The sequence below is a fragment of the Orbicella franksi genome, chromosome 11, assembly GCF_964199315.1.
Source record: "Orbicella franksi chromosome 11, jaOrbFran1.1, whole genome shotgun sequence".
Lineage (NCBI taxonomy): Eukaryota > Metazoa > Cnidaria > Anthozoa > Scleractinia > Merulinidae > Orbicella > Orbicella franksi.
The window spans coordinates 23,464,441-23,476,557 of NC_138155.1; the positions used below are offsets into that span (position 1 = coordinate 23,464,441).

Below are 12,117 nucleotides of genomic sequence, written 5' to 3' on the forward strand. Positions count from 1 at the left end.
AGGGTAGCTCCTGTAGTGTTATTTCTACGGTTAGGCCTACCGTCCACACACTCAGTCATGAAAACAGAGCTTTTCGAAATCGCTCTTGAAACCGGAGGAATTTGAAAACGGCGTCATTTCGTTTTCTTGTGGACGGAGAACATTTTGAAAACGGAGTTTTTTGACAATGATGGCATCACAATAATCATGTGATTTCCCCGATCGAGTTTTCCTCAAACACAAATCCAAAATGACCGGTGATTGGTGCGTTTTGAAATTTCTCCCGACGTAGTGTGGACGGAAAACATTTGATGCGTTTTCAGAGAGAAACCTCTGTTTTCAAATTCCTCCGGCTTAGTGTGAACGGCGCCTAATATCAGTTTCGCGAGATGGGTTCAATGTCGTCGTCACTTCTGTCAATCACCTAGCAATATTTTCTTCCACAATTTTGATTTCCTCGTCCGCTTTCTCTGCTAAATTTCGATGCTGAGGTTGTTTTTCAGTCATTTTGGTTCAGTCTCGAGTTTCTTCGAGGAGACATCGTCGCCTTGAATGATTTCAGCGTTTTTCCAATCAAAACAAGGGCTTGGGACGACTGAGAGCTGCAAGATTATCTTCTTTGTTTTTATCGTGTGCAGGATTTTTTTCCTTGCCACGTACATTCTTTGTCTTTCTGGATGTGCCTGTGAGTGCCTTTGAGGAAGGAGATTCGTTCTATGCAGCGGTTATTTTTTTGTCATCAAAATTAGCATCAGAAGCGAGGACCTCAGGAACATTTTCAAGGTTGCCTTCAGTGTGGACTACATTTTGCTCCCGTCCCTCGTCTTCTTGTACATTTTGTCTCAGAGCGTTGTTTGGTGATCTAAACAGTCTCATTCCAAATTCTTCAGCTTCTTGTAAACTTTTTCTCAAAAGCAACTCAATAAAAGCAATTCGAAACTGCTTCTTCCTCACAGTGTAAATGACTGGGTTAAGAAATGAATTGATTATCACCGGTACAAAGCTAATATGACGAACTAATGTTTGAACTTCAATTGAAAAGGTTTCGTTAAAAATATGCCATGCAGTAAACATGAAAATCGGAGAGAGAAATAAACACAGAAAAATTGCCACTAGTATTATCGTAATCAGTTTTAAAGCTCTTTTTTCCTGTTTAAATTTTTGTCTGGCCTCCATGGAAACTTGCTGTGAAAGAATTTGTTTTTCGTGTCGACGGGCCTCCTTATAAACAGAAATTTGAAGTACGATAATTGCAGAAATGATGGTTACATGGCTAATAAAACTTACAATAGTTGAATACGAAGCAACGAGAAATAACACGATGGCTGCAATCCACGCCACAGCAGAGGAAATGACCAGGCGAGCTTTGGTGACGACTGTAGCGTGAGTGAAGGTATGTTTAATAGCAAGATATCGCTCAACGCTCATTAAAAGTAAATGGGAAACTGTTGCAAACATAAATATCGCAAAAGACATCGTTAAAGCAACCTCAATGACACAAAATACGTGGGTATCTTTCCCTTGTAGGAGGAAAATAGACTTGGTTATGTGAAGGGGTTGTACAAGAAGTCCTACCATCAGATCGGTGAGTGCCAAACAAGCCAACAAAATGTTAGGGTGTGTTTGAAGTCTTCGTCTGGTTTTCACGGCAACCATAACCAAAGCGTTCAACAAAATGGTCAAAGGACAAGCGGCCAAGTTGAAAACAGCTGCTGCGACAAGCAAGCTATAGAATGAATCGGCAGAATTATATCTTACATGTAAAGGAACAGTTGCGTGGAGAAAGGTGTTACACTCACTGGCATTACCAATCCATGAAAACTGAGAAAGATTCATCTTCACTCGTTTTGGCGAACAATTTGTTGCTGTTACATGTAACTTCCCTTCGTTCCTCAAGTGTACATGTCGGAGCTGCTCTCTTATAGGAAATAACTTCTCTGTGAATTCTGGCACAATGTAGCTTAGGCCAGACAAAGGTTCCATTATACTGCTTGAAATTAAAATTTGGTGCAAAGAACCTTAAAATTATGCAAATTTCAAGTGACAGTTACAATAGCAAAATGCACGTAAATTTGCTTCGTGAAAGTATTGAATATAGGTTAGTATTTTGAAAAATCCTCGTATTATGTTTAAATCTGAAAGGAGATCGTTGTAACTGACATCCGCAACATGATTGTAACATCATCTGAAACACCGTCCATTACCATATATATGTCTTTATTAGTATTCGTTTTATTTAGACAATTATAATAGTCAACACCATAATAAATTGAAAAATCAATTCTTACGCCGACTCACTGTTTATATACAGAGTAAATCCTCAGACCAGATTGCTACCGAAGTAGGCTTTTAAAACTATCTACTACACTTCCTTTCCTTAAAGTAACATTTACAATAATATTGTCCTAAGTTTCCGGGCGGAAATTTGCGAAATTTTAAGAATATTTTAAGAACAAATCAGAGACTGAGATTTTGAAAGAAATATAATTTTGTGTGTTTAATATTTTCCAATACAACACAATAGTGGCGGATTCAGACCTTGAGCTAAGAGGAGGGAAGGGAGGGTGTTGTTTTGCTTGCCCTGCCGGCTTTTCTTCCTTCTGTGATTTCTCCTTTTTTTGCCCAAAATAAGCGGGCGGGGGGGGGGGGGACCGGGGCCCCCGGGCCCCTCCCCTAGATCCGCCACTGCACAATTAAATGCCTTTAACTCAACCGTACAGAATTATATATAGAAGTGCCAAAAAGCCTGATGAGAAAAAAAAAAGTGAAGAGGATGAGCACACTTTGGCAGATTTAAGTTCAGCTCATGTCCGTTCGCAAGCAAAATGTCAGCTAGTATAAACCAGTCACATTGAACGAATTAAATTGTTCTTGTTTGCCATATAATAAACATTTATTGCTTCATTGCATGCAATCTGGCTCCAAAATTACTTCAACGCCATCAAAATCAATGAAATGGAAATGTCATATGTTATAATCCAATAATATTCACAAGAATATTTTCAGCCTAAAATCGGTAGAAAAAATAAGAATATTCAGCCTGGGCCGGAAAAAAAGCAATATTCTTATTATAAAAAGTGTGCAACAGAATAGAGGCAATTTACGGTAAATATTCGGTAAATTGTAAGAAAAGGTTTCCATTTGGTCCTTAGAGAGTAACGTAGGAAAAAGTGAAAAAACAGATCGGAAAACAAAAAACCTTGACGAATGTCTATCACCGATTGCAGCACTAGAAGCAGTATTTTCAGTCAGATCAGTAACGAAGAGTTCTTGCGAAAATGACGACGAATCGAATCAGACAGGAAATGTAACTGTTATCTGGCGGTGATAAGCAATTTATAAGTTGACGTTTTGCTTTGATTTTGCTTTGCTAGACCACCGGCTCTGGCATGGGAAACCCCACCTTATGGCCACCCCGCAAATACGACCACCTCGTTCACGGCCACTTTACTCTGACCAGAACAAAAGCTCAGTCAGTCATCTTATATAAAGAAACAATTAATACGGCCGCCACATTGATACGGTCACCTTGTTATTTTGGCTACTTTATTCCGACTCGAGTAAAAGCTCACTCAGCCATTTTCTTATTTAAAGAAGCCCTTTCACACGGCACGCGTTAATACGGCCAGATTTTTGTGGCCCCTAGGTGACCGGATTACGGAGTTCCACTGTAATGCTAAACGATGAAAAGCGTTGGACCCGTTATTTATCCATCGTACGCTTTAAAAAAAAAAGCCGTTTCACTCGTCCAACAACGCGTTCGCAATATAACGGGAAACGTGATTTTTTAACGTTTTATCAAAAACCGAAATCTCGATCACAGATTCTCTCTTCTTTACCAGGGAGGCAAAGAAGAACGAGCCTGGGATCGAGGTTGCAAAAACCGTAGCCATTAATTTTATGCCCCGAACTGTTTAAATGGGGAACACCTTAGGTTACGTTTTCTATCACAATCGATTTGAACGGTAGTAGCGACCACTGAAAGACAACTGTTGTTTTGTCTGAAATTCAGGAAAGTAATAGACTAGCACAGGCATAAAATTTAGTAGCATTTACTGATTAGCTTTGTTAATTCTCTGTACGGATGACCTTCATACCCACTCTTATATCTTTATGACTTCTTTATTTCCTTGGCATTCACACCCGGGAGGGGGAGGGGTGCTCCTTATAATAGCCTATACAAGGAGGCTCTGGCTCAAAGAATACCTTTCTTGGGCTTTCAGGTCTACAAAAGGGTAGGGACTGCTCAGCCTGAGGTATATGAAAAGATAGGGAAATCAGAGCATCTTGACTCCTGCCACATAATGAACTGAACAAACAATAGTAGTTTTTTAGGTTAGCATCTTTTTCATTCATTCATTCTGTTTATCTCTTCTGGTAAATTATGCTTGACGCTCCCCTTTAACAATGTTCATTAATTTCACTCCAGTGGTTAAGAAACGGGATGCAGTGTTGAAAAAGGGTACAATAAATAAATGGTATACAAAAGGGTAAGGGGTTGGACGTCGGGGTAGAACCTCCCCATAGGAAGCTTTCTACAGTACCCCCCCCCCCCCCCAGGCCAGGGCATTCACACTATCATTAACTTTACACATATCAATAAAGGAAGGTTCATAAGTTTACACAACCCTTTGAAACAACACACATCATTTTCACTCGCTCACATTAAAACCTAGTTATTTTAACTCCCTCTAGCTGTTTTTTTTGACCTGGGTGAGAAACATCCATTCCTGGGGCAGATCTAGGGGATTCGAAAAAGAAATGAGACATTATAACATGCTGACTTGACCTCAGAATTCCGGAAATCCCAATTATGAGGACCTCAATTCTAAAAATTTTCTAGGGGAGGAGGTTCCTGGACTCCCCTACGTGGGACCACCTTGGGCGGTCTTTATCTCAAACCCCCTTCTCTAGAATTCTGTATCCGACCCAGCATTCCCAGTCATTCACCAAGGAATCTCGATACCATCCCACGCGAAGAATTTCCCGTTGTCGTTTACTTCCAACCCTTCGATAATCTTCATTAGGCAATCCACTGAATACTCAGGAGTAAATACTTTGGTAGGGTCAACATTTCTGTGATAGCGCCGAGAAAGATCAGTGTTAACTGTACCCGGATGTAAGGCCACACAAATCACGCGTTTTCTTCCAAGCTCGATGCCGAGATTTTTGGTGGCCATATTGAGCGCAACTTTGGACATTCTATAACTGTACCATCCACCGAGGGCGTTGTCAGTTATTGATCCAACTCTTGCTGATATGTTGACAAGAATACCCGCAACTTCGTTCTTGCTCGAATTGTCTCTTTTCGTGAGATTCGGGCCGAAGTGTTTTGCCATTATCAAAGGTCCGAGAGCATTCGTAGCTAACGTGGACTTTAAACTCTCCAGATCAACTTCACGTAAACTAGTTTCTCCTTTGCCGCTTGGATGAAGCATTCCGGCGCAGTTTACTAGCAAGTCGAGTTTTGTATCACCAACATGAGCTGCTACGTCTTCGATTTGCTTTTCATCTTGGACATCGAGACGATGAATCGTAATGAGGTCACCATGTTCGTCTTTGAGTCGAGACAGTTCTTGAGCCCTTGCAGGATCTCTACACGTGGCTATCACTGCAGTTTGTTTAGCAAGCAGATATCGGCACATCTGTAGTCCTATACCGCGGCTAGCGCCTTGAATCAAAGCGTTTCTGATCATTTTGTGGTTGTGAAAACTCGAAGACGGCTAAAAGATGACAGGCATCGGAGTTATGTAACAGACGTGACAGCGCGCGAGGAGACCTGGGTATGAGCGTTGCATGACACAGAAAGTGAAACTTCAGGCGGGAAAATCAAACACCGTAATTTCGCCGTTTTTATCTGGGTAATACCCTTGCTTTCGCGTTCTAAACATATAAGAAAGTGTACCAAGTTGAAAGGTTGGTTTTCAGTGTTGTACAAGTTCTATAAGTTAGTTGTTTTCCCAGTGGAAGCTTCAAGGTAAGTTTTTACACATTGACATTGAATTGAGCGCGGCCACGTTCAAATTTCAATTCACTCTCTCTCTTGTGCAACGTTCATTTTGCTTTTTTTTGCATGATCCCAGAGGCGGCAAAACGAAACTATCAGTAACACTATGCAATGATATACCGTGTTCAGCTTTTATATTATTGGGGTAGGAAGTGGAGAGCGGGCTTGATTTCAGAGCAAGAAAACGTTCAAGCACAAGTTACCCACGTTGAGGGGGGGGGGGGGGGAGGGGGGGGCGGGCGGAGACCATTACTTTAAACGTGGGGTAAGGGCACAGGTGGGAAAATAGATATTGATGAACGGGGGGATGGAGCTTTTAAATTAACAATGTTACATGCTTGAATGCATGAATACATTGCTTACATAAGTGGTTGGACATTCAGTCACGCCACTACATCGGGTATTTCATCTTTGCTAAGGGAAGAGGGGAGTGTTATACCCTAGGGACTGTGATAAAGCTTGGTTTAAAGCTGCATTTTGAGAAAATAGTTGAAAGAGCCTTAGAGGAAATTCTACAGCACGGAATAAAACCTTTTCAATCAGCGACTTATGTTTGAATCATGGTGTCATTTTCAATTTGTCAAACAGGGAAGGGACAAATTTGACTTTCATTAATTTAACATTGTTAGCAAATATATTTTTATTTCAAAGCTAAAATCTTTAAAACTGCACAAAAAAACAGTAATTGATAATTATAGATGCCGGCCATTTTGACAAGGGATGAGGAATTTAAGATTTATTTATAATTATATTCAAATTTTTGACGGAGAGGAAAACAGTGGTACTTAGTGCGAGTATGTCAGGAAAAAGACTGATAATGTTAAGCTTGTAGAAAACAACTTGTGAATACCATAGCAATATTACAGATTTCATATACGAATGACGTCAAAATGATATCTACTGGCATGAAACTATCTTTAAGGCATTTTAAAACTCCCCACACAACAAAGGTGTGAATCTGTGCAAACATCAACAATTTTTTTGTTGGTTAAACTATTTGTAAAAAGATTACTTGTTACAAATTTGTTGAGTCATAGCTCCCGCAGTGCAGTTTTTGACAAATTATGACGAAAAAAAGGTACAGAAAATGAAAAATGTCTGGTGTGGAAACATGGTAAAGTCTAGGTGTTTAAACTAGACGAATGCACTATTTTTGTATGATGACACGATACGTCATCCTGTAACATTACATGTTGGCAGCAACATTTAGTAGTAGTCATCCAAACCTAGTCATCCTAGTCATCCAAACATTTGATTTCTTTGAATCAAACTTTCCCAAGTTTATTACCAAAAGCAACATGTGTGTCCAGTATACACAGAATGTACACATACTTCATCTATTAATTTTCAGGAATATAACAGCCTTTTTGCAATGTCACCTGCCATTTTTCATCAAAATACTAAGATTGAGACTTTTTCTCTTTCTCTGTTTTTAGGTTGATATTTTTAATCACTTAGTCCCAGGAGGGAATTTTGTACTTTTTTATAGAAATTTTTCTCTTGATGGTACACACCAGTGGTACAAGCCCCCATCCCCTTCTTCTATCCCGAGGAAAGTCCTTCGACAACTGGAATTTAATTTCATGGAGAGTATTAAACAGGCTGCACCAAATTTGAAGGCTGTGGTGTCTGAAATTGTCATCTGGTCACCTTTTGCATTTTGTAGGAAGACCTATTATCAAAGCTGAAAATTAGTAATGAGACTTAATTTACATGGGGCTGGAAGTTCTATTCGTAGCCTAACAGATGAATGTAAAATCCTTGTGAATTTTCAAAGATGGAATTTATTTTATTTTTAGCTCTTGCTTCATACAAATCACTAGATAAACTGATATCATGCTGACATTACAAACCGCATGCAGGAAAAGGAATTTGAGGGAAGTTTTTTTAGCGCCTACGCAGCAAAATTAGAATGCACTGATTAGACACTTCTTGCTTCCCGTCACGCATTATAAAATAAGTAGTTGGCAATTAAATTACGGAAAATGGCCACTCGAAGTTGTAATTAAGGAAAGACTTCTGAAACTCGTGGTTTCGATCCAACCGATCGCATTATAAATCGAGGTTTTAGCTTCGCTCCTTCACTATCACTGTCGACCAGTTGATGCTTGTTATATAATTTTTCCTAATGATTTAGTCACACAAAGCTAAGAAATATGGGTTATTGACCAAGTGTGAGGTCAAGATAGCTGGATATTGGCCAAGGTCTTTTTTGCGTATTTATGGACTGAGACGGAGTTGAGGTCCATAACCTCGCAAAAAAAAAAGAACGAGGCCAATATCCAGTTATCTTGACCGAACAAGCTTGGTCAATAAAGGATTTATTATATGGCTTTCGGGGAAATTTTTCTTGCGGGACACGGCGGGTAGTCCCGAGCGGGCAAGATAGCTCCATCTTGCCCGCTCGGGTAGCCAATCACAACGCAGGATTTGATTCATCTTGCCCGCTCACAGAGCTGGCCATACAATAAAAGGCCATACTGAAGGGAAAACCCCGTAATCTATCCCTGTTAAATTACATGCGCGTGTTAGCACCGTGTCAACTTTAAAACCTTGGCTTTCCTTACATGGGTTTCAAACTTTTGTTTTACAAAGTTTAGTCTAGACCAGTGTAACAGTGATACAACATTTTAAAATCTTTGCTCTACGTCATGGATATTTTTGGCCCACCACGATGGATGAATATTCGATGAATCACTACGCGATAGTGTAAAGTACAAAGAACATATATTTCTCTGTTCACGAGGGGACGAATTTGAGGTAAGCGTTGTTATATACACATTTTCGGATCTAACAATTCTTAAACGTTAACTTTTATATGCGTCGTGGAGCGAAGTAATTCTTTTTACGCAAGCAGAATTATAAAATTCCGACGCAACTTTGTAATATGTTTCACCCATGATCTCTGTGTCATTAAGAACTTTGAGTTACACACAGTTCAACTACTTGTACATCGATCAAGGGCAAAATTATTATGACACTTCCTACAACAACAAAATGCAGAATCAAGCCAGGAGAACTATTGAAATATTTTAGAAATATCGAAGAAATATTGATATAATTAATATCCGCTAGAGCTTACGTGTCATTACGGGAAGTGGGCCCATTAACCGATTCGTCGGGTGCGCGTTGCTAAGGAGGTGAAATCTCACTTCCGGTTACTTTCGCCAGCCTGAGCGCGGAAAATTAAAACAACTCAATAAAGTGCAAATTCGCTTACATTTTGGATGTTTTTTGTTTGTGTTTCACAAATGCAAAATAAAAAAAGCACAAGCAAAGACAAAATAAGAGAAAAACTAACTCTGTGTCGCTTTGTTTGATCTAACCGAGTTGTTCTGGTAGTGTAAATTGCGCACGCGCTGATAAGGAAATTTCCGATATATATCGGGTGCACTTACGGTTTCTTTAATGCTAAAGGAAACGCGGTTTTTCAATAAATCCAGCCTTTTTCGACGCGTTTCGATTAAAGCCAAGGGTAGAAACATAGCTATGCATTCCTTTTTCGAAATCATGCTTTTTTCAGAAAATTACGAATTTTTCAATATTTTGAAATTCTCTCAAAATCTTACCTTTTAGAAATGAAACAATGTCTATGCATAGCGTAATGAGGATTAAATTTTAAATATTAAATCAATGAAAAAAATCGCGATAAAGTAATTTGCTTGGGAGCCTTTGCTTTTTGTCAGTATTGGTCACATGATCAATGGCGTGGCCTGATGACGTCATCATTAGTGTTACTTATCATGAAAAAGTTAAAACACATGAAATAATCTGAACTAATTAAAAATGATGGGGTTATATGAGAATAAATCTTCCTTAGCAACGGCTCGGAAAGATCAGTTAATGGGCCCTTAAAACCAGTTCATAGTTCATAGTTTATAGTTCATAGCTTAGCAGTTTTTTTGCATTTGATTTTTAAAGTAAAAAAGCTAATTATTTATGGTTTATAACATATATCGTAAAACAAAATACAATCATGAATGTAGTTTAACGTCACGCAAGTTCGATTAATGTTGCGTGACGTACTCCTATTTGTCACGTCATCTCACGTACATGGTATGATTGGCCTGTGTACAGCCGCCCCTCCCCTCTTAGGTTTTTTTGAAGGGAGACACAGGCTAGGTATGATTTCCGAGAAATCAGTTTGCGATTCCTTGAAATCTGTCTCATACTTACGCGTTGTATTTTTTGGAATCACATTTCCAGTATTTTCTAATGTGTGTGAAGCTTTTCAGCCTTTAGGGTGGCTTTTTTTGAAGCGGGGGCAGTTAATTAGCAACTGATATTAGCTATTACAGAAAAGAGTCACGCTACGCTTGCATATAAGGGGTGGATAGAGTGATAAAAAAAACGTTACCCAACCCCTCCCCTCTGCCCACTTTGAAGGCTAATTTAGAAAACAAACATCTCGCCAAGCTGCTCTCACAATCGTCAGGCTAGAACGTTCTGCTCTAGATTTCTCTACGTTTCAATCGACGTGTAGATGAGAAAAGAAATGCGATGGGATAACAGAGTTGATTTATTAAAAAGAAACTGGTTTCTCAACAGCGTTTTCTGTGCAAACATACCGTAAACATTCCAAGAAGTAGGAGCCGTGTTTTTAAGTATCTACTGTCGTTGATTCCTACTGAAATAGGTGAAATGGAGATACGAAGCAGCACGAACTACATTTGGAACATTAAAGATGTTCTGGGGCAAGGTGCAACGGGAGCCGTTTACAAGGGAAGACACAAGGTGATTTTATAGATTGCTTTTATAGTTATTTTTCTCGGATTTCTGATCTAATATTCACAATCGATCGAGGTACGTACAGCTGTGCTTTCATGATGCTTTCACTTTCTGCACTTTCAATACAATCACCCTCAGAAAACTGGCGATACATATGCAGTGAAGATTTCAAACCAGCTAGGAATGATGAGACCGGTAGAGGTGAGGAGAAGAGAATTTGAAGTCCTTAATAAGCTGAATCATGAGAACATCGTCAAGTTATTTGCAAGCGAAACGGAGGTAAGTCTTCCGCTAAAGTTGAGACCTTTAAATGCAAATTTTTATTATTTTTAAGCCCTCAAGGGTCTGGAAGATACAGCTGAAAATATGACGATGAAAACAGCGTCTATTCTGTTCTATTCGACACTCGTTATTTTATTCGTTTCAATATATGCGATGTACAGTCTTTGATCTGCAGTGGCTGTTTTATATTCGCATTTGAAAGAGTCGAAGGTACATACGCAGGCTGGAGAAAATATTGAACGTGATTAAATATTCAAAATGACAACTTTGAAAATCATTTCAATTTAAAGACTATTCAAAGTTATTTATGCATGCATGATCATCGTCAACATTTTCCCTCGGCACATTTCCACAAATTAAATTGCTCTGACTATGTTTGGAATCATTCCCGAGAACATTCCCATAAATGGACTTAGCGCCGTGAATCTGGTCACATTTCTTTTAAGCGCTTTTGTTTACGTCTATGCGTATACCTCAAAATAGTTTAATTTTCGGGGATTCCCCTTGCCTCATAGCTAACCTATGAAAGGAAGTCACATTCATGACATGTTTTTCCGAGAAAATATCAAGTATTTACATTAGGGGTCTCACTCTTAGACGGAAGTTCAAAGGACTTTCTTCCTCAGATGTTTTTAGCAATTCCAAAGAAGACCATTTTCCATGTTTGGGCTATCTTGGGAATTTTAATGTCTACGTGCATCCAGGAAGACATTTAATAAGATGCAAAACCTAAAAGCTTAACTTGACTTGACATATCATATTTCACCCAGCTTTTATTTGCCAGCTTTGTCTATTGTTTGCTCTCCCTGAAGTGTTGAAATTCCAAGAAAGATGTTAGACTTTGCTTAGAAGATAAAAAAGATATGACAGAGTAATTTCATTGAAATTCCTACATTCATATTCAGACTCTAGACAACTTAAATATACCTGTGAGGATATCATTCTGTGAAGTTATCAAATGATGTTGCCAGACTGTTTAACATTCTGATTTCATTAGCACTGTTCTGTCACAGTTGAACTGTGCCATTGTCTTTGTTGTCTAAACATCATTTAATCGATTCAAATTTCTATGGCTGACTTACTTGTGGAATAAATTTGTGTATCATCGTTAGTCAACTTTT

The 12,117-nt window shown here is 38.9% G+C and overlaps 3 protein-coding genes across 5 annotated transcripts in view; 1 reads left to right on the forward strand and 2 right to left on the reverse strand.

Moving 5' to 3' along the window:
• LOC145502693 (uncharacterized) lies at positions 1–1,930 on the reverse strand. Its single transcript, XM_081482047.1, has one exon. It carries the CDS (start codon positions 1,813–1,815, stop codon positions 694–696), a length of 1,122 nt encoding a protein of 373 aa, XP_081338173.1. The 5' UTR covers positions 1,816–1,930; the 3' UTR covers positions 1–693.
• Positions 1,931–3,004: 1,074 nt separating this feature from the next.
• LOC145460396 (C-signal-like) lies at positions 3,005–5,682 on the reverse strand. The gene has a single exon (XM_081445175.1). The coding sequence runs from the start codon at positions 5,673–5,675 to the stop codon at positions 4,926–4,928; it is 750 nt and encodes a 249-aa protein (XP_081301301.1). The 5' UTR covers positions 5,676–5,682; the 3' UTR covers positions 3,005–4,925.
• A 130-nt stretch (positions 5,683–5,812) lies between these two features.
• The window catches only part of LOC145460394 (serine/threonine-protein kinase TBK1-like), a 41,529-nt gene continuing 35,224 nt past the window's right edge, over positions 5,813–12,117 (forward strand). The window contains exons 1-3 of one of the 3 annotated variants that reach the window (XM_081445173.1): positions 5,813–5,895; positions 10,623–10,720; positions 10,853–10,993. In XM_081445173.1, the coding sequence (XP_081301299.1) occupies positions 10,628–10,720; positions 10,853–10,993 (234 nt within the window). In that variant the 5' untranslated portion in view covers positions 5,813–5,895; positions 10,623–10,627. Of the gene's footprint in view, positions 5,896–5,935; positions 5,957–6,222; positions 8,747–10,622; positions 10,721–10,852; positions 10,994–12,117 lie in introns of those variants that run through there. The other 2 variants (XM_081445172.1, XM_081445171.1) reach the window with 2 other exon arrangements.

Coding starts and splice junctions, on each gene's coding strand:
- LOC145502693 (XM_081482047.1), bottom strand. CDS start 1,815: ATGAATCTTTCTCAGTTTTCATGGATTGGTAATGCCAGTGAGTGTAAC.
- LOC145460396 (XM_081445175.1), bottom strand. CDS start 5,675: ATGATCAGAAACGCTTTGATTCAAGGCGCTAGCCGCGGTATAGGACTA.